The 24,953-nt window shown below is 37.9% G+C and overlaps 10 protein-coding genes across 10 annotated transcripts; 6 read left to right on the top strand and 4 right to left on the bottom strand.

The window, feature by feature from the left end:
- Window positions 1–411: 411 nt before the first annotated feature.
- RHIMIDRAFT_3034 (uncharacterized protein) lies at window positions 412–3,468 on the top strand. Its single transcript, XM_023614419.1, has one exon. The coding sequence runs from the start codon at window positions 515–517 to the stop codon at window positions 3,065–3,067; it is 2,553 nt and encodes an 850-aa protein (XP_023470801.1). The 5' UTR covers window positions 412–514; the 3' UTR covers window positions 3,068–3,468.
- RHIMIDRAFT_252975 (protein phosphatase PP2A regulatory subunit B) lies at window positions 3,202–5,354 on the bottom strand. Its single transcript, XM_023610986.1, has 9 exons — window positions 5,210–5,354; window positions 5,051–5,148; window positions 4,848–4,998; window positions 4,649–4,801; window positions 4,482–4,595; window positions 4,269–4,433; window positions 3,950–4,211; window positions 3,625–3,900; window positions 3,202–3,563 (listed from the first exon to the last, which is right to left on the bottom strand). Exons 1-9 carry the CDS (start codon window positions 5,301–5,303, stop codon window positions 3,554–3,556), a joined length of 1,323 nt encoding a protein of 440 aa, XP_023470800.1. The 5' UTR covers window positions 5,304–5,354; the 3' UTR covers window positions 3,202–3,553.
- Window positions 5,355–5,766: 412 nt separating this feature from the next.
- On the bottom strand, window positions 5,767–8,722 carry RHIMIDRAFT_2990 (uncharacterized protein). The gene is made up of 8 exons (XM_023614313.1): window positions 8,152–8,722; window positions 8,017–8,101; window positions 7,905–7,951; window positions 7,489–7,848; window positions 7,339–7,438; window positions 7,127–7,282; window positions 7,002–7,080; window positions 5,767–6,945 (listed from the first exon to the last, which is right to left on the bottom strand). The coding sequence occupies exons 1-8, from the start codon at window positions 8,714–8,716 to the stop codon at window positions 5,863–5,865; spliced, it is 2,475 nt and encodes an 824-aa protein (XP_023470799.1). The 5' UTR covers window positions 8,717–8,722; the 3' UTR covers window positions 5,767–5,862.
- Window positions 8,723–8,860: 138 nt separating this feature from the next.
- RHIMIDRAFT_232527 (ribosomal protein L22) lies at window positions 8,861–9,591 on the bottom strand (the record flags this gene model as incomplete). The annotated part of the gene is made up of 4 exons (XM_023607760.1): window positions 8,861–9,121; window positions 9,170–9,403; window positions 9,457–9,491; window positions 9,552–9,591. The coding sequence occupies 4 exons, from the start codon at window positions 9,589–9,591 to the stop codon at window positions 8,861–8,863; spliced, it is 570 nt and encodes a 189-aa protein (XP_023470798.1).
- A 600-nt stretch (window positions 9,592–10,191) lies between these two features.
- On the top strand, window positions 10,192–11,728 carry RHIMIDRAFT_309923 (uncharacterized protein). The gene is made up of 3 exons (XM_023614610.1): window positions 10,192–10,658; window positions 10,711–10,923; window positions 10,984–11,728. Exons 1-3 carry the CDS (start codon window positions 10,238–10,240, stop codon window positions 11,244–11,246), a joined length of 897 nt encoding a protein of 298 aa, XP_023470797.1. The 5' UTR covers window positions 10,192–10,237; the 3' UTR covers window positions 11,247–11,728.
- A 1,212-nt stretch (window positions 11,729–12,940) lies between these two features.
- RHIMIDRAFT_243208 (ribosomal protein L15e) lies at window positions 12,941–13,555 on the top strand (the record flags this gene model as incomplete). Its single annotated transcript, XM_023609913.1, has 1 exon — window positions 12,941–13,555. The coding sequence occupies one exon, from the start codon at window positions 12,941–12,943 to the stop codon at window positions 13,553–13,555; it is 615 nt and encodes a 204-aa protein (XP_023470796.1).
- Window positions 13,556–14,818: 1,263 nt separating this feature from the next.
- RHIMIDRAFT_2966 (uncharacterized protein) lies at window positions 14,819–17,100 on the top strand. The gene has a single exon (XM_023614256.1). It carries the CDS (start codon window positions 15,306–15,308, stop codon window positions 16,968–16,970), a length of 1,665 nt encoding a protein of 554 aa, XP_023470795.1. The 5' UTR covers window positions 14,819–15,305; the 3' UTR covers window positions 16,971–17,100.
- RHIMIDRAFT_288062 (uncharacterized protein) lies at window positions 17,032–18,105 on the bottom strand (the record flags this gene model as incomplete). The annotated part of the gene is made up of 4 exons (XM_023613531.1): window positions 17,950–18,105; window positions 17,458–17,885; window positions 17,216–17,401; window positions 17,032–17,168 (listed from the first exon to the last, which is right to left on the bottom strand). The coding sequence occupies exons 1-4, from the start codon at window positions 18,075–18,077 to the stop codon at window positions 17,032–17,034; spliced, it is 879 nt and encodes a 292-aa protein (XP_023470794.1). The 5' UTR covers window positions 18,078–18,105.
- A 3,100-nt stretch (window positions 18,106–21,205) lies between these two features.
- Window positions 21,206–22,716, top strand: RHIMIDRAFT_195657 (kinase-like protein; the record flags this gene model as incomplete). The annotated part of the gene is made up of 5 exons (XM_023606058.1): window positions 21,206–21,277; window positions 21,352–21,680; window positions 21,749–21,989; window positions 22,043–22,150; window positions 22,216–22,716. 5 exons carry the CDS (start codon window positions 21,206–21,208, stop codon window positions 22,714–22,716), a joined length of 1,251 nt encoding a protein of 416 aa, XP_023470793.1.
- Window positions 22,717–22,977: 261 nt separating this feature from the next.
- On the top strand, window positions 22,978–24,904 carry RHIMIDRAFT_252963 (TPR-like protein). Its single transcript, XM_023610985.1, has 5 exons — window positions 22,978–23,076; window positions 23,131–23,208; window positions 23,256–23,330; window positions 23,380–23,508; window positions 23,568–24,904. Exons 1-5 carry the CDS (start codon window positions 23,065–23,067, stop codon window positions 24,609–24,611), a joined length of 1,338 nt encoding a protein of 445 aa, XP_023470792.1. The 5' UTR covers window positions 22,978–23,064; the 3' UTR covers window positions 24,612–24,904.
- The last annotated feature ends 49 nt before the right edge of the window (window positions 24,905–24,953 follow it).

Here is a 24,953-nt window from a genome sequence, read left to right as displayed (position 1 = left end):
AAAAAGTAAAAATGAAATGCTTTATTCTGCAGGTATAGGAGTGTTTTACAAACCTTAATGTTCTTTTGAAGGAAATGACATGGGGCTATCCATCAGGGTTACCTTTTTATTATCATAGGCTGATGCCCTTTATGATATGAAGCAGCAGAACATTTTACCCTATCAAGTTAATAAACAACTGTTTCTATTTAAGCATATTACCGCCATAAATAGAAGAAAAGCAAGAGGAGCAAATTTTTGACTAGGAGGAAAGAGTTGCCCCTTTACTGTTTAGATAAAAACAACAGATATTGTTCCCTCCCTTTTTTTGCACATCCCCTTATCGTCTTTATCCCCTGTTTTCAATTCTCATTTGTTGATAAACATATAAATATATGAATGGGAGCATGCAGTCTTTCAAGGACATTTCTTTTCTTTCTCTTTAATTCCCTTTCATCAGCTTGCTACTTTCTCTTTAAACAAAGGTGTGTGTAAAATCCTAAGTTTCAATGTGTATACTGATCCACTCTAGTAGATGCCTAGACAAAACCCTTTCCTTCGTCGTGCATCTTCGCCAGGTGACATTAACAATAACGAATCAAATGGTCCAATAACGTCTGCTCCACCCGTTCCCTCTTTTCATCCTGGAAAATTAGCCCAAGCTTCTCTTTCCGAATCTGCATTAAAGGTGCCTTTAAAACCAGTAGCGTTTAAAAACACTCAGCCAAGAGCAACCAGTATGCGACCATCGAGATTTATCAAAGCTTCCACTCCTACTTCTTCGACATCTTCACCTCTTGTAGCATCTGACCATAGCAACGGTAAAGAGACGCAGATCGTGAACAATTCAGAAATGACCTCATTTATTGGATTATTTGAAGCCTTTACACAAAAAGTTTATATCGAAGGATATTTGATGCGGTATAATGACACAGAATGCAGTAACAGTAGCACGGTCTCCTTCAGCTCGGATGATAGCCAACAAAAAAAGACAAAGACAAAGATGTTTGTCGAATTAAGTGGATCAACGCTCATCTTATGGGACGCGGAAGCACCTGGAAGCAGTATAATGCCAACGTATACACAAATCATGGATACAGCTACAATCTATGGTGAAAGCATTGAAGGTGGTAATAAAAAGACAAAATATGTCTTCACTCTCTGCAGCAACACAAAATCCAAAACTATGTTTGAGACCTCGGATTATGCAACAATGGTGAGATGGGTGAGCGCCATCCGATTGTCATGTTTTGAAAAGCAAAGATTACATCAACTGTTTACGCATAAGCTATTGATAAGCAAGGAATCTGAAGAGCGAAAGAGTATGAACTCGGCTTACCTTCAAGTAAGGGTGCCAGGCACAACGTTATGGAAAAAGTATTGGGTGGTACTGCCTGATGGGAAAAAGACAAAAGCAAACAAGGCACAACATGTGTCATTGTATGGATCAAAGAGATCAAAGACACCCCTGCTGACGTTATCTGATATAAGCCATGTCTACGCTATCTATCCAGAGTCACCGCAGTTGATAGAAAAAGGATCCATGATTAGAGTTGATTGCAAAGTGAATGATAAAGAAGAAACTTGCTGGTTTATGGCAGATAAATGTGAAGTGACAATTCAGTGGCTCTTTAGCATGTTTGACAAGTTTAAGCTCTATGGACGACCGCTTGGCCTGCTGAATGACTTTTTGAATCCATCTTCGCTCAACTTTGGTGAGCCAATGCAAACATCAAGCGGCGTACAAAGACTGTTTCTTGAAGTTGATCAAGTGATAAAAACTATGGATATTGCGTCTATCCCAGTCAAGCATATCGAGGAAACATTCATGGAAATCATCAAGAACAGTCAGTCTTTAGAACCTCCAGTGATCAGACCTACAGGACTAAGGGCAAATAGTCTACCTTTGATTACAGTGATATCAGCTGATGGTGATGAGCAGATAACCCAACAACGGTCCAGCTCTGACAATATTGCGGCTCTTCACGGTGATAAACAGAATGGTTCTGAGACAGACTCGACTAACTTGTCATTCAAGTTTGCAAGGCATGTTGCTGACTCTAGTGATGAAAGCGACCAAGATGACGAGGATATTGAAGATGAAGAAGAGGAATATGATAGTGATAATGAGCCCATCGGAAGAAAGACAAATAGCAGGACCAACTCAACTGTTGCCACGCCTTCCCCTGCCTCGTTTGCAGATAGTCTTATTCCCGATTTTGACTTTGGTAATGGCTTTGATGTGCCTAAAGATGTTACTGCAGCCGCTGTAGCAGCAGCGGTAGTTAACGCTTCCAGCTCATTATCTTCCTCTTCTGTAACAACTTCAAACAGTCTGGATGAAGAATACACTATACCCAAAAAGCACATTCGCAAGTTATCGGTACCAGTGAATGCTAGACATGGCTCCTCATTAAATGAATCACCTAGCTCAAACAATCAAGAGTCCTCCCTGTTTGGTGATTTCGACTTGACTGGCGATTTTGGAAAGTTTTTAGATCTGCCAATGGAGCAACATCAGCGTAAATACTCGTTACCAGCTAAACTATCCTTCGACAGACCAAGCGAATCAAGATCTACTACATCTAGTACGCACAGTAGTCACCATAACAATAGCTATCATAACCACAACCGCCAATGGGAGCTGGATTGGAACAATGAAATGCAGGGTGCTGAAAGCCCTCAACATAGGTCAAAGCACCCCTATGATGATGACTCGTACGATTCTGACTTTGATGGCCCCTTGATCCCTTCATTAGGTGATCACTTTGCTCCTCAAAATAGCCTATTAGATACTTATCTTGGCGAACATCTGAGTGCTAAAGAACAAGTGGAATATGCTAAAGCAACTGGTCAACCTCTTATACAAATGCCAGTCAAGAAAGAGGGTCTTCCACAAGGAGGTTTAGTTGGTGTCATTTCCCAGCGCGAGAAAGACAAGAAGGAAGGAAATGGTTTTAGAGTAGCCGAACGAGTTAATCAACATTATCAAGATAGGATAGAACGAGAAAAAGAACGGAGGATACTAGAACAAAGACAGCAGCAGATCATGAAGCATCAGGTATACATACCCCTAGTTATTAATTAATCCATTCTAATATCTCCCCCTAGATGATGCTGTATGCTAACGGATATGGTATGCCAATGATGCCATTCGTAAATCCCATGATGAATCCGATGAACTTTATGGGTATGATGCCTGTCTTCCCTGCTCCAACAAATAATAATAATAATAATAATACATCACCATGCATGACACCTCCACCGCATCCACCTTTAAATAGTAATGCATCAAGTCCTCACATGTCGCATATGCGACCCATGTATGGTCCACCTTCGCCAATGAATTACCATTATCAGTCTCCAAGTCTATCTGCACCGCTTATGAATAGAAATAGTCCTCGTCAATCAGAAGAACTGGATGCAAACAGTGGACCTCTTTTTAGAAAGCATTCAGTATCTCCTCTTTCTTAATCCTACACGCAAACATACATATACACCTGTTTTCTTAAAAAAGAAAACTATATTTCGAATTTAAAATTGTTTAATATGCAAATAAAATGCTTAAGTGAATTTATTGTTCACTATGTAAATTAATAAAAATAGAGTTAGTATTAAATGAAGCCAATATACAACAGCACTTACGTGAAAATAAAGAGATTATTAGTAGCAGCAACAGCAATGGTATTTTCTCTAGGATGATAAGAAGCGTGAAGTATTTTCTTATTATAATCCATATAGTCATTTGCCTCACGACGTGTAGCTCTTGTCTGACCGATAATAGTACGATTGTTCATGGCCTTTGCACCACCCAGTTTTTTGGATTTAAATACACTCTTGTCAGCTTGTAGCACCACTTCACTATCATCATTACGTCCAAATATATGAATATTGTTGCTATAAGAACCAGTCATCAGGTTGCTAGGGATACAGTAAGTTATGCATACACAATCATTTATACATCACATACTTTCCGTCGCCACTAAATGAGCATTCAAACTTGTCAAATATACAATCGTTTTCGTACAAGTCACATAGTTTGGATCTTAGATTATCATGAATATTGATTGTTCGTAAAGGTTTCTTTTCCATATTGACATCCCAAATTTTTAGCGTTAAGTAGTCTCGAGATATAATATATCTTCCATCATTACTAAATTTCGCGTCAGAAATTGAAGATATGATTTCCGAGAAAAACGATCTGCTGGATGGATCTTCAGCCTCCTCAAAGACTATGCGCCGCGATGAGTCCGGGGGCGTAGAGGTACTTTATATATTTTTTTCTTTACCCTTTGCATTTTGATCGCATAGAGCAGACTCTCTCATGTCCGCTAATTTAATGGTTCCCTTACTGCTACTATATATGAATAAATTACAGTGTTGTGGATGAAATTCAGCAGAGGTGATCACTTCAGTGAGCTCCTCCATATTTGCTGGTTTGATATCAACAATGTCTAGACTAGAATAAGCGCCTGTCTACAAAAAGATAATCCTTTACTTACTAAAGCTTTGATCAGAAATATCCAAATTCCATAAATTGATTCTTAAATCGTCAGCAGAAATGTATGTTTCACTGTCAGAATTAACAGAAATCGAATTAATATGGTAAGCATGAGCTACAAAAAATATGGTTAAATATCATGCCACTTTCGTACTCCGTCCTAGTTACCGTTTGCATAGATTCGTCGTGGAATAGCAGCGACAATAGTATCTTGGTAGCTCATTTTGGGTAGACTCAGCTTAGGCTTTTCGGTAATCATGGTTGACTCGCTAATCACTCTAAGGCTTCGTTCGTATACTTTCCAAAGTTTGATGGTTTTATCTTGAAAAATAGTAAGTTCATAGTCATCTTTCTATATCATGCTTACCATTTGTTGACAGTAAAAAGTGAGCAGAATTCTGTCTTTTACACCATTTGATCTGATTAATCTTTTCTTCAATTTCCAAGCTCTTCAAATAGTCAAACTCTGGCTCATGGGATTGAAATTCTGTGTGAAACCGATATTCACAGCCTTTTTTCTACGGTGGGTAAAAGAGTCAAGAACTGTTTTATTCAATCTAGTGTACTCACATTCTCGTTACGTTCAAACAAGACTACTCTACCACCTTTGTCACCCGTTGCAAGGTAATCTCCTGTGTGGTCAAATTCAACAGCAGAGATAATATCGGCTACAAGGCAAATTAAGTTTGTAATCATTCTGTGCGTCTATTTTTTCTCTCTTTTGTGTACCTTCTGTAATGTCGTCTGATTCTCCCTTGTCTCCAAAGCATTGAGCAAATCTCCATTTATTTTCGTTGTTTGTTGAAGTTGGAGCAGCTTGCATTTATTTAATAATTTACACAATTAACGCGTCAATAAAAAGAGAGAGAGAAAGATAAAAAAAGAAAAAAGAAAAAGGAAAAATATGCTTCCCGATTCTTGTATCGTTTATAAACTTAAAATTCAGATAAATGCCAGAAAAGGGGAAGGTCATTTTTTATATTAACAATATTGATACCCTGCCCTTGCTTCTTCTCGAGTTGGAAGAATAAGTTTTACTTTTGTCTTTTTATTGAAATCATCCCACTGTACCTTGTTCAGATATTTCAAAACTCATTTATACTCATCAAAGCATGTTCTATTCATTTTCTCCCGAATCTTCAACTATCTGGAGTCATATTGAAGCCAAGGATGCTTTACTTATTCCATCCAAAATCAACAAGATGGAACAGAATAATCATTTCCTTTCTCCTTTTATTTGACTAAACAACAAACGCCATTTTTCCCCAAGGTCAATGACACATCAGGTCTGTGTTACAATGCATTTCTAGTAATGCAAAGAAGGTGCGTGTGATGCATATCGACACTAACTTTATTACAGAAAGAATATTTATACAAGAGTTTTATGATGATGTCTCTACTTGATTATCAGACATGCTCAATCGAACGGATGATTCATCTGAACTTTGTTGGTTTTGAATAGAGTCACCAGAATGTTGCTTTTCTTTCTTGAGGGCATTATAACGTTTGGCTGGATCAGGATCTTGGGGCTTTGGTACACCAAGCTCTTCTGCTTTGGTAATCGCCAAATTGACGCGCATAGCTAACCGATACTCAAAATCATATTTGGAGAATTTCAAGGCTGTTTCCCAGAAGGATCGAGCTCTTGTTCTGTTGCCCATTCCCCATGCAGTAACGCCTGCTTCCCAAAAGGCGAAGGGAACAACCCATTTGTCGTACACGATATTGTCCTTGTGATCTATAATCCAGTTGAGATGAATGATGGTATCCTTATATCGGCCCATTGCGTTAAATAGAGCAGATTTGAGAAGAAGCAAAACACCACGCTGATCAAAATACTGTGGTGGAGGTGTATCTGGTAATAGCTCCTTCACACGGATGCCGAATTCCGTTTTTTCTGCTTCTGCAATGCTGCTCAGCGCCTTATCCGTTGCCTCTAATGACTTTTGCATTGACTCATCCGATATGAAATCAAAGCCAGTAAAGATGTAAAGGAATTCCAAAGCACAGAGAGACATGTCCATATCTTGATAGCCCGTATCCTGAAAATTGTTCACTTTACGCTGTACGTATTTTTCAATCAGTGCTGTACTGTGTGATTTGGCACCAGCGAGCTGAGGAACTTCTGCATAGGCTAAGATCGCATCTGTTCGATTACCAGTCATGTCTAAACATGCACCTGCCAAATAGCGAAAGATGGCTGGAGACCAGTACTTGTCTTTGTATAACATATCATATATCTTAGCAGCCTCCTCCCAGTTATGTTCCATCATATGATTGAATGCAATCTCATAATTACAAATATGTAAGACTTCTACTTCGGCCCATTCGCTTTTGCTAATTTCTATAGCATATGTGAATGATTGTGAAGAAAGTGTTAGATTGCGTGCAAGACGAGACGTGCGACCAGCAAAATAAAGGAAGAATGCAGAATTTGGATAAGTGCTCTGAGCATCCAATAGGGTCTATACAAAAAGTTTAATCAGCTCATGTCCTGTAACCATAGCTTTTTTTTTTCTACCTCAATCGCAGGCTGTGTATATTCATCCGATAACATCTGTGGGCATAGTGATGTAAGAACAGTATAATAAGCCAAGAGCCTTGAAAAATATTAATACATGCTATAATTAACTATCATACACTTACATAAGTGATGACATAGGTGAACGAATTCTTCTGTCTTCCAGACAAAGCTTCAACAAGGCAAAGCCAAGATGTTTATCAGCTTTCCAACCAAAAGCTGATACGACTCGAAGGATCTTTTGAGGAAGAGTAGAAAGGACGAGATGAACTGCACCAATACTATACAAGGAAATCATTTAGTTCTCTAGGTTGGCTTTTTCATCCCCTTTAGTTACCCAAATTGTATTCCAGAAATGGTATCGCGATCGATAAATTCATTGTAAACCTGGCCCATACGCTTATATTCTTGCCAAACCAAACTATAGCTTGCATAGGCTATGAATAGTCATGTCAGTCACTATTCCTTCTATATATTATATATATACCTCTTCGCAAATTCATTCCGCACTTTATATAACCCATCACATTTTCCTGAAGCAACTGCAAGATGGCAATTTGAAGACAGCATTCGGCCTTTGCAACATGAGCTCTCAATACACCATTAGGGATAAATGTGATATTCTCCTTTTTAATCGACTTGAGTGTTGCCGGTTTGGGACTTGAAGGTAAGCCTCCTGATCCGCGAGAAAATTTGATGTAGTTGTAGTAAGATGTCATTGCTTGATATACAGAGTTGCCTATATTCTTTTTCGTTGCAGCATCAATTTGGGCACTGGCAATGCTGTATGTCGTCGTCAATACATCAATAGCGTTCTTTGTCATTGAATCGTCCGTCGTCATGACAGCTATAGAATATACGTTGATATCGGATTGGCCTTTGATCAGCTGATTTCAAAATTACCTTTTAAGAATGCCATGGAGCCTAAACCTAAAGCGGATAATGGATCACTTTAAAAGGATGCTTCAGTATAACCTCTGGAATATGTCACTATATTGTTTACTTGGGATCTTACTGCTCAGCTTGCTGTTCAAAGAGTTTCTTTGCTTTCATAAAACGATTGTTAAACAAATGACGCACCGCTCGAAGGACAGGTTCATCTGATAGAAAAAAGGTAAACAAGATGTGAATAAGAATTATTACCCTTTACCTGCTCTCTCTTGGTCTCGTGGTGAAAGTGTATTTGCCTTGATTTCCTTTGCATTAATCTTGTTTAGAGCTATGAGATTTGCACTATGACCATCAATATCCGCAACATCATCATTTGCGCCAAAATCTAAGCTTTGTCTCTCAGGGGGTATACCAGGTGTTGGAGGAACAATATCCTGGACTATTTCTTCGAATGTTTGGGGAATAGGTACTTTCTCTTCCTCTTTTTCTTCTTCTTCTTCTTCTTTTGAGGTAGCCAAAGTGGATATAGAGTTATTATCTTCCATACTATTCTTAGCGTCACTTTCACTATCTTCAACCGTCAGACTGCGAAGGTCTTCGGTTGATTCTTCTCCTTCAGGTTCTACTTGAGGAGCTTTAGTTTGTTTCTTTTGATTTACAGTAGACTGTAAAGCGCTGATGACCAATCCTAGTTCCTTTGAAGATTCCTTAGTGTCCTCATCGCTTGAGCCTGTGCCATCATCATTCTTGTCTTCTTTCGTTTTAGGCAAGTCATCAACAGATGTACGGTCTTTCTCGTCAGCAGGTAAGGTTACTTCGGTCATTTTATAAAGAAGAAGGTTTAAAAATTTTCAATCAGTCTATTTCCTAGACAACAGAGTTCCTTGTATCACATTAATAAAAACATAACACCGATTCGCATTCACACGTTAAATTTATGAAGAAGTTCATTTATTTTTGTTTATTCTTTAAGCTTTAACAGGACGAGTCTTTCCAGCCAAGAGACGGGCATTACGAGCTAATTGACGAGCATTGAGCTTGACAACCTTCTTGTCAGTAGCACGAGGAACAGCTTCTTCCTTTTCAGTAAGAATGACTTCAATGTGGGAAGGAGAAGACATGAAGGGGTTGATTCTACCGTGAGCACGGTAGGTACGACGACGGTGCTTGGGAGCTTGGTTGACAATGACGCTGGAGATGAAGAGTTCTTCAACGTTCAAACCCTTGGCCTATAAATAAGTAAGTATCTCTTTCTCACCCATTGATTATTATCTTACCTCAGCGTTGCTTTCGGCGTTCTTCAAGAGATCAAGAATGAACTTGACAGACTTGACGGGCCAACGACCTTGAGTAGCACCAAATTCCTTGGCTTGAGCAGTACGACCGACACCACCGTTGAATCTACGGAAAGGAATACATTGCTTGTGTTCCTTGACATTGTTGAGGTAAGCATAAGCCTTGCTCAACTTCATGCCTTGGATAGCGACAGCAACTTCGTGGGTGTTCTTGAACTATATAAAGAGCGAGTTGGTAAAACGATTTCACTTGTATTGTTCAAACTTACGTGAACACGGAGATAGGAACCTCTGGACTTGGCGGCTAATTTATCAAAAGTCGTTTTAGTGTCATTGAATACGAAAAAAAAAAAAAACAATTTACCCTTAGCTTGGTTGGCTGGAGTAGCAGCGTATCTGACCATTGTTGTTCAACAGACTGTTTGAGTACAATGTGTGTAAATTGTTGAATAAGACAAGAAATGATTAGTAAAATGTCACATTTCGAAAATAGATTGCACAAGTTCATCAACACAGCTCATTTCTGTATCCACGTTACATATCAACGCTTAATCGTCTTTTGTTTGGATGGATTGATCTTGTAGTGAGCTTTATTCCTTTTGATGTATTCTTATGCAACCTAGTTATATGATACGTACTGGTTGGTTGAAAGGAAGGATTGTCTTTGTGGCAAGCGTCATTTGGTATATTCTTGAGAACCAACAGCTTTCGGTGATTGAAAATTCCGAGCCGGAAATTTTATCTTTATGCAAGAACCCTTTTTTTTGTTTATGATCTGTAACTGTAAATAGTACACTTTAATATGCAAATAGACAGAGTAAAAGAGAGAGAGACCTATCACAATATATACATATATATATATATATATGATTTATACTCATACTTCTTTACTGATACATGATGATCTTGTTCATTAAAACACAGAATATGATCTAATGTAATAATTACCCGCAAAAATGAAAATCCTAATTTGTTTTCTCACGTGTGTACAGCTGTATATTTTTGTGCCTTTTTTTGGCTTATTTCCCCTTTTCTTTCTTCCTTTACCACATGAGTTCTTTTGTATCTTACGTATTAAATAGTGCTGAAAAGATACCTGTTGTTGGAAGTCCAATAGGACAAGCCTCCAACTGGTATTTTAAAAGTAACAATGAAAAAGTTTGTACTCCCGATCAACCTCCACCTTCTTATGAAAAAGCCATCTCCAGCTCTCCATCAACCCTATCACAAATATCAGATTATGTATGGAAAAAAGCTAGCTTCAGTAGTAGCAGTAGCAGCCATCATGAAGTAATAGATACAGTAAAAGAAGATGATGAAAATGAATGTATGCTGGACAAAAGTCAACTAGAAGAAGGCATCTCACTCATCAAAATGGCTACGGAAGTAAATAATCACGACATGAAAAATCAAGAAATTTCAATAAATCTATACATGATGGGACTTGATAAGATACTTGCTTCATTACCAAGTGAGTTATCGTTTACTCTATATCTATTGCATCTCACTAATAATATAAAAAGCGGATTCTGATCCTTTAATTAAAAGTACATTGGAAAGGAAACTAGCAGAGTTCAAGCAAAGAAATCATCTTGTCATACCCGACCTGGAAGAAACGCCCAAGAAAAAGAAACTAACACCTGAGCAAAGAGAAGAAGCATTAGGTGGTCTTTCCGAATTAATTATTCAAGCTGCTGTAAAAAGTGCTATTGCCCTCAAAAAGAGTCCACTTCCAAGTAAGTAGGAAAAGGGCCGTTGTTTTTGGGGATGTAAATATTTATTATTTGTTTACTTAGGTTTAATCTCAAGAGTTGTGCAAGTAGCAAAGATTGGATTATTGAAAGTAGATGAAACTTGTTCTCTTAGAGAAAGAGCTATCAGCATCACTCAAAATGGGATTGCAAAGGCTATTGAGCTAGACGAACACTATGAAGTGCATCAGTTTTTTGCAGAATTGTTTTATACTGGCTGCACTGCCTTATTAAAAGCAAGTACTGCATACAACCAAACAGATACAGATGAGTCACAGGATGCACCCTTGAATGCATGTATACAGTAATAAAAATCATTTTCCTTATTCATTAATGTGTGTGTGATTTTCCCTTTAATATTTCCTTTTTCAAACAGCACCAACAACATCTTCCTCTTCTTTTATCAAATTATTTAAAAAGAGCTCTAGAATCACTATGAGCAACCTTAGATTACGAAATACTTTTGGATATTGCTTTAAATTGTGCTTCCGTTCATAGTTTAAAAAGATCAAGTTTGACAGAAGAATTCATTTGTATAAATAAAAATTTATTCAGTTATTTGAGGACAGTTATGTCTCGTTTTTATCTTGCATAGAGTCAGTCGATTAAGGAGGAGATAACGCGTTTGATGAGATAATCTAACACCGGATCATACATTCTACTTTTCTCTATCGCATCTGATAATACCAACAGTAGTAGCTACTACTATAACAATAATAAATAATCACACTGATAACATTAATGTTCTCTAGAAAACGCACACCCATCTTATTTTAATAATACTCCTTTCTTGTTAATGAAGAACCTAATTCGCATGTCGTCGACTTAGTAGCCTTATTTCAAATATAAGTGAAATATAACACGGGGATCTATACGATCTAGCGTTCAGATAGTACAACGTTGGACATTCCCTAAGTGAGATAACAGAAGAAATAAGCCTATTTTTCAGTATTTGCAGTGTTACAGACTAGAGTTATTGCATCTTCTACAATTGGAAAATACACCAGCAAACCAGCATAAACAGACAGAAGGAAGAGTATCAAAACAGCTTGGATAAAATCAAGACGCTAGATGATGTTTCTGAGGAAATAAAAAGATATGCTGGACATTTATTTAAATAAGGCAAGGAAAGCCAGGTAGCATATCATAAACTGTATTGGCAAAGACTATTTTTTTAGCCTTTGAAAAAGGAGAAAGACAACAAGGGAGACAAACTCTCCAAATGTGGCCAAAAAACAAAGGCCGTAAATAGTCTTATTGATTTACTACATGCTATATATATACAGTTTATCCTTTTAAGACTTATAAATAAATACGTTGTCGTAAAGCTTCTTATACCAACTAACGCTATACAGTCTTTTCATAAAGTAAAATCGCATTTTTGCAGTTTTTACAATACAATTTATATGAAAAAGCGATAAGCCAGCGCAACATCTTTTTCTGCAAAAGGCGTGTATACCACTTGTACTATGTGAAATTTTTGGATCTCATTACAGTCAGTCTTTTCTTATATCATCTCAAAATATGAAATATACCAAAGAAAAACTACTGTTATTTCTCTTATTTTACTCCACTTTAAGCATGAGGCCATTTGTGACACCCCATTTCTCAACATTATTTGTCCATCTCCCTAAGAACACTCCATTTTACACCTCCCACAGCACACAAATACACACAACCAGCAAGCATTGTATCAAAGACAAGTCTTGATATTCCAGATCCCTTCTCTTTAACTGCACATACATTTTAGGTAAATTACAACAAGTGAGGAATGAATGTGAATCGTACACCTTGGATGTCAAAGGATTGCAGTGGATGAATGGATGAATGAGCAGATGGATGGATTAAAAAAAGTATAAGCATGTACCACCACCATTTCGAATGTCAGTCATTCTTACCACATCAAGTCCCTTGATCCAAACAATTCACATTCTTATCCTACAAGCACTTTTACTCTTAAACAACAGTTAAACTAACTTACCTTTTTTTCAACTCATCAGTCATGGGTGCCTACAAGTATCTCGAGGAACTTGCCAGAAAGAAGCAATCCGATGTCTCTCGCTTCTTGCTTCGTGTTAGATGTTGGGAATACAGACAATTGAACGTCATTCACCGTGCTTCTCGTCCCTCCCGCCCCGACAAGGCCCGTCGTTTGGGATACAAGGCCAAGCAAGGTTACGTTATCTACCGTATCCGTGTCCGTCGTGGTGGTCGTAAGAGACCTGTTCCTAAGGGTGCCACTTACGGTAAGCCTGTTAACGAAGGTGTTAACCAATTGAAGTATCAACGTTCTCTCCGTTCCACTGCCGAGGAACGTGTCGGTCGCAAGTGCCGTAACCTTCGTGTGTTGAACTCTTACTGGATCAACCAAGATGCTACCTACAAGTACTACGAAGTTATCCTCGTTGACCCCTCTCACAAGGCTATCCGTAACGATCCTCGTATCAGCTGGATCGTCAACCCCGTTCACAAGCGTCGTGAAGCCCGTGGCCTTACTGCCATCGGTAAGAAGTCTCGTGGTCACCAAAAGGGTCACCGCTTCAACAACACCAAGGGTTCTGGTCGTCGTGCCACCTGGAAGCGTCGCAACACCCTTTCTCTCCGTCGCTACCGCTAAATGCTTTGTTAAGTTTTGGACAATGTCTGTATACTTGTTTAGTTGTACAAAACATTGTTTTTAATTAAAGAAAATATGCAGCATCTTCAAAGAGACAGTATTTATTGTATAGTATTTCCATTTTAAACCATTGTTTTCTGTATCTGGTAATAAGAATCGTAGCCGTGTCTGTCGTTGTGCTGTGGGATCTTGTTTGGTATCATCAATGGGCAATAAGGCATCCGTCAATGAAGTTGGATTGTCGTCTTGATGCCAGTAGCCAATGATCTATCCAGCTCGGGCAAGATCATTCGGTCTTTATAGAAATAGTGAAAGACGACTTGCAAAGTATCGAGTGAAAACAGGTTGGATGGTAGGTGGACAGAGGGGATAGAAGCCTCACGAAACTCTACATGAGCTACTTCCAGATCCTACCTATAATGGCTTCTAACAAACCTTTTGAATGCGTGATGCCACGCTAAATATGAATTTATAAAGCCACCATGGTTTGTTTCTTTTCAAGAAGAAAGAGATAAAAAAGAAGTTTTATGTTGTCAGTTAATCAACAAAGAACCAAGGTCAATCACGTGTAATTACATTATTTAGCCTATTTTATGGTGTATTCGGTGTTGGCCAATTTCTTGAAGCGATTTCTCTTTGACTATTACACTGTTGCCTAAGCCGGCATCTGAATAACTAGTAAAATGCCGTAAGAGACTAAAAGTAGGCAATTCTAAACATTCAACGGCTTCTTGTGGCTTGGAGTTTATGCATCAAGTCTTTTGCTTCTGGGCAGTCGTTCTGGGACGTTTTAGATGTCCTTCCAGTCATGTAGCAAGATGTGAAGCTGAAGAACTCCTTTGTGAAAACTGGCGTCAACTTTAATTGTCATGAGCAGGGCACTACTGTGCATACAGTGGGGCTGTCGTTTGAGTGTACTTTAATTTCGATTTAGCCTGCTGGTTTTGTGCTTCGTGTTTTCGCATAAATTACCTCAACAATGACACTTTTGGCCACTTTAGCAATCTTGGAAGAGGACAATTCATTTGTAAATTTATTTTGTTGCATTATAGTAACTTTATGTGATTATTCTAGGAGTATTTAATACTTTCTTTCTTCTATTTAAAAAAAGTACCAAAGGCTCTCAAGACGAATTTTTGAGTGTAAGGAACTGTAAAATAATAGGCTTTTCCTGATTTGGGCGTATTTGATCTCTGTGTAGCTACAAGCTAACTGGTTAAGAATAACAGTCACGGCAAGGATTTATCAAGGAGAAGCTATTTTTTTTTTTCTCTTTTTTGTTTGACAGAAAAGCCCATTGATGAGCAATTTTTTCAATAGCTTAATATACAACTTCTCAAACATTCTTTCCATTGGCCCTGAGCCACCAAGAGAAGGAGAGGAGCAGTGTGGAACAGGCTGCTGCCAAGAACAACAGAGCAACAACGAAGGCTGTTGCCAAGGTAGTGGCAATAGCGACGGATGCTGTAAAGATAACAATCAAATCTTGGAAATCGAATCAGTCAAGATTCTGTATTCCTCATTGACAGGCACTGCAAAGACGTTTGCTAATGAAGTGGAAGAAAAGCTCAAAAGTACAAAATTTGTCAAGATTCAAAAATTAGAAACCATGGATATTACCGACTACGACAACGATAACTTGCTAAATGAAACTTCAGTTTGTATCTTTATCCTTGCTACTTATAATGTAGAAGGACCTTTGGACTGGTAAAACAAGAAACAATAAAAAGACAAAACTAAACATTAATGCATGATCTGTAGGTTCTCAAACTGGCTTCATGACCTTCGATACGATTTCCGAGTTGACAGAGACGCTCTAAAGAAACTGCGATACGCAGTATGTGGCTTGGGAGATTCTGCATATGGAGACGAATTCAATGTAGCTGCGGCCAATATTGACAAGTGGTTGGGAAGATTAGGCGCAACTCGCATCTATCCCTTGGGAGAGTGTGACAAGAACGCAGATCAAAAGGCACAATTTGACGTTTGGTCTAATGGATTTATTTCAGAACTTCAAGATAAGCATACTTTGGAGTTTGCACCTACCAATATCGCATATCAATCAGATGATGACGATGAAGAGGCTGAAGAAGCAGAAGCCATTGGTTCAGAAGATGAAATGGTCGATTTGGAAGATATGGGTAAAATGGCCACTAAGATTAAGGCAGCAAAGGCAAAACGTGCAGAAGAAGAGGAGGATTTTGAAAATAGTAAAGCAAAAGCAAAGAGAGCGATTGGTGAAGACGCCAAGAAGCAGGACAAACCTCAGGCTCGTGAAATGGTATCACCCATGATTCTCAAGAACTTGACAAAGCAAGGTTATAAAGTGGTTGGATCCCATTCTGGTGTAAAGATCTGTCGTTGGACAAAATCTGCTCTTCGTGGAAGAGGTTTCTGCTACAAGCACGCATTTTACGGTATCCAAAGTCATCTTTGTATGGAAACAACTCCTTCGCTGGCTTGTGCTAACAAATGTGTGTTTTGCTGGAGACATCACACAAACCCTGTGGGAACGACTTGGAGATGGAAAGTGGACGATCCTAAATTCATCTTGGACGGTGCCATGGAAAACCATTATAAGATGATCAAGCAACTTAAAGGTGTGCCTGGTGTCAAGGCGGAACGTTTCCAAGAAGCTTTCACAATCCGTCACTGCGCCCTTTCACTTGTAGGCGAACCCATCTTTTACCCTCATATCAACGATTTTGTAAACATGTTACACGAACGCAACATCTCCTCCTTCTTGGTCACCAACGCTCAATTCCCTGACAAAATTGCTGAAATGGTGCCTGTCACACAGCTTTATGTAAGCGTAGACGCTGCTACCAAGGAGTCATTAAAGAAGATCGATCGTCCCTTATTCAGAGACTTTTGGGAAAGATTTTTAAACTGTTTGGAACAACTGTCACTGAAAGGTCAGCGTACGGTTTACCGTATGACTTTAGTCAAGGGCCACAACACAGAAGAGATTGATGGATATGTTGAGCTAATCCGCCGTGGAAAGCCCTCATTTATTGAAGTCAAGGGAGTCACGTACTGTGGATATAGTGGTGCAAGTGACTTGACGATGGCCAACGTACCCTTCCATGTGGAAGTGATTGATTTCTGTCGCAAGTTGGTTTCCAAACTGGATGGCGAATACGAAATTTCTGCTGAGCATGCGCACTCTTGCTCACTCTTGATTGCCCACAAGAGTTTCAAGGTCAACGGTGAATGGTACACTCATATTGATTATCCCAAGTTCTTTAAGCTTGTCAAGAGCGGCAAACCATTCACTAGCTTGGATTATATGGCTAAGACACCTGAATGGGCTGTGTTTGGTCATGAAGCAGCAGGCTTTGACCCTGATGAAACCCGATTTTACAGAAAGAACAGAAAGAACGTGGAGCCACCAGTGATTAAGACTGAAGCATAATTCTTTAATTTTGATTTCGTACATGTACATATTTATTTATTAAAAAAGTAAATAAAAAAGTCTATAATGTGAGTACTTTACGAGGTACAATAGATAAGATGCTTTCTACTAGAGCATAGCGAGTGACAAATATGGCAGTAAATGCAGTACAGTATAGGGCAATCCTGTAGCCCTGACCAAAACGGAATAAAAGTTTGACTAATTCTTATGAGTATATATCTTCAACTAAAATATGCATCACTTACTTGGAGGAGGAGAAAACATGTAATTGAGATTTTGCCCTGATTTCAAGGCACAGAGCTGCAAGATGGGAGAATGAAAGAAACTAAAGACAGAAAAGGACAACAGTGCCATGTCTTTGGATGTGGGTATCACTAAATATCTTCCGCTATATATCATGTACACAGGCACAACCAGGATCAAGATATGCTCTACACACAATAGCCCTCCATGAATGATCTCATAATTATAATTATATATAACCTACCAGCAAAAAAGTTGAATGTCTCACCCAAGAGATAATGATCTCGCAAGTCTGGAAATATCAAGGCGGCAATACCACCCCATTGTGTATGCAGGTAGATGTTGAATAGTAAGTTGGTGATGATGGAAGACTTGTTTGAGTTGCACAAGGTGAGGAGCAACAGTCCTGCACCCATATGGCATGGCTGGAGCATGAACATCTTATTTTTTCTAATAGTCTTGTGGATAAATGTCAGAGAGAGTGAACCGAATAAAGCAAGAGTCAAAAGTCGCTCTGTTTGTGTGGCAGGGCCGATAGGTTTGAATGTGCTTAATATACGCCAGGTCATGCTAGATGGATCAAGTATCTTGGAAAGATAATAGCCTGTGGCGGATGCAAATCCAATAGATAGAAATAGAAATTCAATTGCATGTTGCCGAGGATGAAGATACCTTTATAAAAAAGAAAGGGGTCATCCAGTCACCCGAGAAAAAAAATTTTTTAAAGGTAGCTTACCAAGATCCTTTGGTAGAGTTTGTCCAGTCAGTTTCAATTGGCAAATCCTTTCCCTGTCGTTTAACCCAATTCTCAAGTCGATTGAATAATGATATACATGGTTTGTACATCACGCTTAGTACAGCCATAATCGGAGGGAAAAAGAAGGAGAGAGGCAAAAAAAAAAAAAAAAAAAAAAAAAACACAGGGCTCAAGTGGGTCTATTGTTAGCTGAGTTTTTTTGGGGGATGTGTAATCAACATGACAACCTTTACTAATTTTTATTTGAAGAAAAAAGTTTTAGGCGTTGAGTATATGAAATATTATTCATGTCCTTTATCGAAATGTCTAATAGTTACCCCCTCTCTCTTTCCTTCTTATTGCGTCAGGTGAAAACTATATATCCCTTATACAGCAGCATTTTTGATCATAGAAAACACTCACACATACAGAGAAAGGAAAGAGGAGATAAAAAGTCATGGATAGCCCCAACACGACCGGAAAAGCCGAATAAATTTAAAGAGAGACTGTACTGCATCATGTTTTTTAAAGTGAGCAATATTTTACGGCTTTCAGGGTCCTCTTGCTCAATGTTTACATTATGCAAGTTGTGCATAAACCATCGTGAACCCAAAAGGGGGATATCATGTCTCTTTTTAGTAATTTTAAACAAAGAAATATCATACGCTTAAAAAAGGGGGAGATGAAAAAAAAAAGCATATAGTGTTTACGGTCTCACAACTGCCCAGAACTGCTCGATTGGAATTAGTTCAGATGAGTAGGGAGGGAGATAATGAGCCTTATCTAAAAGTTGACTATATACCTTACCTTCATTATCTTCCAATTGTATTATTGCAGAACGAAAGCAACATGCTTTATACAAAAGCCGTCATATAAAATACTATTAAAGTGAGGTGATACTTTTCATGAAATCACTCTAGGAAGATCGTTGCAAGCCTCCGTTTAATATACTCTAACAAGAATATATCGCAGGTTGCCATGTTTGGGGCGGCCGGTTGTTCTCTCATTTAAACAAAAATGAATTTGAAAGATACACATTTTTTGTGAACACTACGCGCACGAGGAAATCCAGGGGAAGGCTAATGCTACGGGCGCTTTCTTGGGGTATTACATGTGGCGTCACTATACAACTTCACACTACCAAGCCCTTTGTCTAACCTAAAGCTGCTCATTGGGATATTCTTTGATAATAAAATTACTCTTGATTGATCTTGGTTCTTTGTTGATAGAGCTGACAACATAAATAAAATTAAAATACAGGAAGCTACAAGTTACCGATTTGTACAGAGCGCCCTCAATATCATCTAACAACATGGTTTCTCAAACGTATGGGCAATAGAAAGATGAAAACTATTGATATAGCCGAAATGACTCAGGCGATCCTGCTGCACTTGGTTACAGCTGTTCAACTGCACAATCCGATGAAATACAAGACATATGCTGATACAGACGAGGGTAATAATAATATATAACCTTATTGGAAGTTAAATGGATAGCAAGTGTGTTTTTCTATTTCCTTGTTAGTCTGAACGACAATAATAGAACATGATAAAGCTGAATACAACAGATAATATGCAACCTGTATCATATTGCGAATTTACTCTTACTGTATTTGTGACAAAAAGCCTCGGTAATCATGTCTATTGAAGAACCATCCAACAAACGACTTCACATCCGTAGCTTTGTGACATCGGATGGATATTGAGGTGATAAAACAACTTGTAGGTTGAACTATATTCCGCGTGAAGGGGGACAACAAATGATGATTATATTGGTATAAAAAAATAAATGAAACAGGAATGATAGGGGAATCTTGTCGTTTATCTTTATTTTGAAGCAACACTCAGCGTAGATATACCCAAGCAATATAAACTGTACCTGAAAAATAATGTTATGACAACAATCGGCTACATCAGAAAGTCAGATACTAAAGAATCTAATACATCACGGTGCCTATTAATAAATACAATGATAGAAATATTGATGAATCGTTTTCCGTGTCAATTGACAACTGTAGCAAAAGTAACAATCAGGTGTCCTTGATCTGTACTGATGATGGTACAAGTATTCAAAAGCACAAACAAACCACTCCGTTTGTAACAATAAACGACATGCAATCTTCTTTCCTTAAAGTCCTTTTTTTACTTTAATACTCTTTTTACGCTCTTAAAGACAAACTATTGCAAGAACTCTGTAAACTCTTTACTGATTTAACGGTAAGCATATATCAGTATATAGCTTGCAAATATATCAAATTCATTAGATTGAAAGGAGAAAAAAAAAGAGGAGTGAAGGGGACTGTCAATAATGTAATAGCCATCGTACAGATAGTGTCTAATTATTCAAGTGCGCTATTCAACTTGAAACTGCTAAAGAGAAAAAGAAAGAGGGAGGGAAAGAATTAATGCAAGAGAAGGTAAAAAATTGAATTTGACATGTGTAAGGGCTTACCATTTTCATCACTTGCATAATCCCCCTTTTTTTCTTTCTTTATTTTTATACGGTATATCCGTAAGCTCCCTTTAATCTCAGGGGGGATATGTAATGAATCAAATTATATGCAGATCAAACCAAGAGACCCTTTTATATATTAAATAGGCAAGCTTTTTTCTTTTCTTTTTTCTTTTTCTTTTTCTATACGCGCTTTTTTCTCTTTTATATTTTGTGTCATGTATTCTTCCAAGGAAGAGCAAATAAGAATTACGATCTATGAGACAATCTTGACTGTCCAACAAAATACATTATCCGTAAGGACTGCCGTAATCATGCAAAACTTTCCATTAAATTCTTTTAAAAAGGTTTTCCATGTTATCATACAAACGCCCGAGCAAAAGGTGTCACTTGTTCGATACCCCTTTGATTTTGTCGAATTTCATCAAAAAGTACATGTCTAAACAACTAAAATCAAACACACTTTTAACATTATTATGCATAGATTAGATTTCATTACCCAAAGGTCAAGATGTCCTTTCCGACGCTCCATAATCCCTCTCAGCAGCATGTCAATAAACGACGTTCAATTCAGCATCTTTTATTTCCTTTTTCTCGGAAATCCAACGCGGAAAAGCTTCAAAAGTATCTCGGACGCTGTTTCCGACACCCTATTGTCTCCGTTTCATCTATTCTTCGAGACTTTACTCGAGTTCAACGAGACGAGGATATTGTCTTGATGACTCAGCTGACAGACACAACACTCACCCTAACCACCAATCAATCCACTGATAAATTGGTTATTCCTCCTAAACTAAACAAGCAGATGCCACCTCTTCCAGCTACTATAGATGATTTTAACCTTATTAAAGTGCTCGGAAAAGGATGTATGGGCAAAGTAAGTAAGCAGAAGCATTATATATATATATATATATATATATATAGTTTATCTCATATACCCCTCAAAAAAAGGTCCTACTTGTTCGATCCAAAAGAGATGATACGTTGTATGCCCTAAAGGCCATCCAGAAAAAATGGGTTCTAAAACAAAAAGAGTTTGCTCATACTCGCGCTGAACGAGATATTCTGGTTGGATTACGAAACCAGTCGTTTGTTGTGCATCTGCACCATGTCTTTCAGACCCCATCTACTCTCTTTCTCTTATTGGATTATCATCCAGGGGGAGATATTGCTACTCAGCTGTCGCTCATGTCTAAATTTACACCTGAACGAACAAGGTTTTATGCTGCAGAGATCGTCCAGGGTTTAAATGTGCTCCACAGCCATGGAATTATTTACCGGTGAGTTTATCCGCGCATGGTACTACATGAAGAGAGGGGGGTATTAATATTTTTTTTTAAAAAAATAGAGATCTAAAACCAGAGAATGTGCTCATTCAAAGAGATGGACACATCATTTTGACAGACTTTGGATTGTCAAAAATATTTACTGCAGCTGATGTGGATCAAGAGGAAGGCATGCCTTATACACAAACATTTTGTGGAACAGCTGAGTATCTAGCACCCGAGGTACTCCTGGGAGAACCCTATACCTTTGCTGTTGATTTTTGGAGCCTTGGTACTTTGTTATTTGAGATGTTAGCAGGCATAGTATGTATTTTTATTTAAGCTCTACACACGTGGCTCTAATCCCTTAATGATAGACACCATTTTGGGCTGAAACACATATGGACATGTATCGACGTGTTATTGAAGATCCACTGGAGTTTCCTCCTTCTTTTGACCAAGACACATGTAGTCTCTTGAGCGGCGTAAGGTTAATTTTTATATATAAAAAAAAGGAGGAGGGAAAAAGAAACTAAATAGATGAAAATAGCTTTTAAAAAAGGAAGCGTGTATGAGATTAGGATGGGGACACGATGGGATTGAATACATCAAGGCGCATCCATACTTTGAGAGGATAGATTGGGATCTTGTTGCTAAACGCCAGCTGGAGCCGCCTTCTGTTCCAGTGATAAAAGATGAACAAGACTGCAGTCATTTTGATGATGTGTTTACAAGTATGCCAGTACGTATTAGTCAAGATAGTAGAGAACAAGATGGAGTACAACCGATATTAGATCCATTTGTGTCATTTGACTATGATTCATTATTGATTGAGTTTCAGCAAAACAATAAACCCAGGTTGCGTAAACGGCATAGTGCATCAATGACGGCAGAACATATTGACGATGATCGAGTAAATAAGAAAAGACAGCTAAGAAGAAGAAATGGAAAGTTGAATCCATCCGTGGCTTCTACCTTGAATAACTCGGTTTATTCAGCATTAACAGTGGAGAACCATCAACAGGTGTTATTAATTCAACCCACCTTGTAAAAGAAGAAGTATACAACCTATTATTTTAGTACCCCGACACAATTAAAATTTATTAAATGTAGTGTCACCATTTCACCATTTTGCTACCATTTCCTCCTTTCCACCTTCTTCCCCTTCTTCTTTTCTTTTCCTCTATTATTTCTCCTTTGAGGCCTTTATATAATATTAATACTATTTTTATAATTTTTGTTCCCCCCTTTTAATAAACATTCCTTTGACACTTTCCCCCTTTCTTTTCTTGACTCCTTTTTTTCTCTCTTTTTTTTTTCTTTGTCTGTTTTCAAAAACTCTATTAGTCTTTTTGTTTTTCTTTTATTTTCTACTTGTTTGAAGGGAGAATAAAAAAGCATGTCATTCAGGGTAGAAATAATATCAAATCAACAAAAAAAAACATACTAATAGCTATTTAAACAGTTTGAAACTGAACAATGGCAGTCAGCATGTATTGCCTTTGACAATGGAGAATATGAAACATCCATCAAAATGTTTATTGTAAGCAACAGTTTGATATAAATACATCTTATTTATACATCATTTAGAATATAGCAGATAATTCTAAAATACACTTCAATATTGGACTTATATTCGCTATAGCAGATGAACATGATCGAGCAGTAAGAGATTAAATCCAATGTTGCATATTGATTTATTCAAAAGAAATAGATAGCATCCTTTACAAAAGCAATTGAACTTGATCCATATTTAGCAGTCGCTTATTTTCAAAGAGGAGTCTCGTATTTTATTCAAAACAAGATGGAAGCAGCTGAAGCAAGCTTCGATCAGACCTACGAGGTAGGAAGGATTCATGTATATATATATATATATGTGTTGTCTGACACTATCCCCTATAGCGTTTAAGAGGAAACAGTATCATCAATTATCACCAACTCGGCCTGTCATTTAAATTATATGCATGTGAGGCACTTTTCAACCGAGGCATATGCAAACTGTATTTAGGAAAAATTGATGCTGGATTAACTGATCTGTATTACGCTCAAAAGGGAATTCAGATACCAGAACATAATGTCATTAAACAGGCAGTACGAGAAAGAGGCAAGGGTTACTCTGTCTTTTCTCTTCCACCATCTGTTCTGTTCAGACCAACAGAAAGTCGATTACGACAATTAAATGGAGGCATGTTTGCAGCTGTTGATCAGCTCGGCCTAAAGAAGCCTATCCCCAGAAACCATTCGATCCTCCTCGATCAAAGACCATCTTACAAATACTCATTTTCAAAGCCACTCTCATCATCATCATATGCATCCCCAACTTCTTCTTTCAACCGTTTCTTTCCACGAAAGAATGACTCAGGCATCTATCAATCAGACGATTCGACCGCATCTTCAACAAGCAGTAGGTATACCCGTGGCGCAGACAGTGGCTTTGAATCTTCGACTGAGGACAGGTATTCTTCCTCGCCCAAGACTTCATCTAAATTAGCCTTTGAGTGTCCATCCAAAGAAGAAGACGAAGGCTATGGTGATTTTGATAAGGAGCTCGAAGAAGTCTATGGCTCAATCAATACCATGTCGTTGGAACAGGAGACAGAATGGAACAAACAACAAAGATGGTCTCCACAAGAGAACCTGTTGCATCAGCCCTCAGCTTCAACTTCCTCAAACAGTACGGCCGGAAAATTAAAGATCAAAGTTCACTACAAGGATACACGAATCCTATTGGTCTCTAATACCATCAGTTTTGAGGAACTCAAGCTGAGAGTTCAAGAAAAATTTAATGCACCTAGTTCGATTCTGTTGAAATACAAAGATGAAGAAGATGAACTGGTGTTGCTGATAGATGATGATGATTTACAGATTGCAAGACAAGTCTGCAGACATTCGAATACAAAAGGCTATGACCTTGAGAAACTAGAACTTTGGTGTGTTGACATTTAAAATATTGTTATTTTTTTAGTCTTTTTTACTTTTTTTGTAAAATATTTTTTTATTTTAAACTTTTTTGTATATTTTACTATAAACAGAGCCACAATAAAAATACACCTTTGTTTCAGTGTTCAACAAAATAGGGCTTAGGGTCATTCTTTTGCCATCAATCAACCCCAAAAAAGTAAAAAAAAGACAGGGCTTCTTTGTTATTGTTTACATTTCAGTAAAGGGCTGAAAGCATTTACTTTGTTCTATTATTAAACATGTACTTGACGTAAAAGGGATTGTCTCAAATAATGAAAGCAGATATAAAAGAACTCATTCTTTCTGTCTCTCTCTTTTTTTTCATCA

This window comes from Rhizopus microsporus (assembly GCF_002708625.1).
Source record: "Rhizopus microsporus ATCC 52813 unplaced genomic scaffold scaffold_1, whole genome shotgun sequence".
Taxonomy (NCBI): Eukaryota; Fungi; Mucoromycota; class Mucoromycetes; order Mucorales; family Rhizopodaceae; genus Rhizopus; species Rhizopus microsporus.
This window is presented reverse-complemented; position numbering and strand designations above follow the sequence as displayed.

Bases quoted from the DNA above. Each gene is read 5' to 3' on its own strand.
- RHIMIDRAFT_2990 (XM_023614313.1), bottom strand. From the start codon at position 8,716: ATGACCGAAGTAACCTTACCTGCTGACGAGAAAGACCGTACATCTGTT. The intron at 8,102-8,151 runs GTAAAGGGTAAT...TTTTTCTATCAG, and splicing joins ACGAGACCAAGAGAGAGCAG to ATGAACCTGTCCTTCGAGCG. The intron at 7,952-8,016 runs GTAAGATCCCAA...ATCCTTTTAAAG, and splicing joins TTTGAACAGCAAGCTGAGCA to TGATCCATTATCCGCTTTAG.
- RHIMIDRAFT_252975 (XM_023610986.1), bottom strand. From the start codon at position 5,303: ATGCAAGCTGCTCCAACTTCAACAAACAACGAAAATAAATGGAGATTT. The intron at 4,596-4,648 runs GTAACTAGGACG...TATTTTTTGTAG, and splicing joins ACGACGAATCTATGCAAACG to CTCATGCTTACCATATTAAT. The intron at 4,212-4,268 runs GTAAAGAAAAAA...CGCGGCGCATAG, and splicing joins ATGCGATCAAAATGCAAAGG to TCTTTGAGGAGGCTGAAGAT.
- RHIMIDRAFT_252963 (XM_023610985.1), top strand. The intron at 23,209-23,255 runs GTAAGCAACAGT...TACATCATTTAG, and splicing joins CATCCATCAAAATGTTTATT to AATATAGCAGATAATTCTAA. The intron at 23,509-23,567 runs GTAGGAAGGATT...TATCCCCTATAG, and splicing joins GCTTCGATCAGACCTACGAG to CGTTTAAGAGGAAACAGTAT.
- RHIMIDRAFT_2966 (XM_023614256.1), top strand. From the start codon at position 15,306: ATGATCTGTAGGTTCTCAAACTGGCTTCATGACCTTCGATACGATTTC.
- RHIMIDRAFT_3034 (XM_023614419.1), top strand. From the start codon at position 515: ATGCCTAGACAAAACCCTTTCCTTCGTCGTGCATCTTCGCCAGGTGAC.
- RHIMIDRAFT_309923 (XM_023614610.1), top strand. From the start codon at position 10,238: ATGAGTTCTTTTGTATCTTACGTATTAAATAGTGCTGAAAAGATACCT. The intron at 10,659-10,710 runs GTGAGTTATCGT...TAATATAAAAAG, and splicing joins GATACTTGCTTCATTACCAA to CGGATTCTGATCCTTTAATT. The intron at 10,924-10,983 runs GTAAGTAGGAAA...TTGTTTACTTAG, and splicing joins CAAAAAGAGTCCACTTCCAA to GTTTAATCTCAAGAGTTGTG.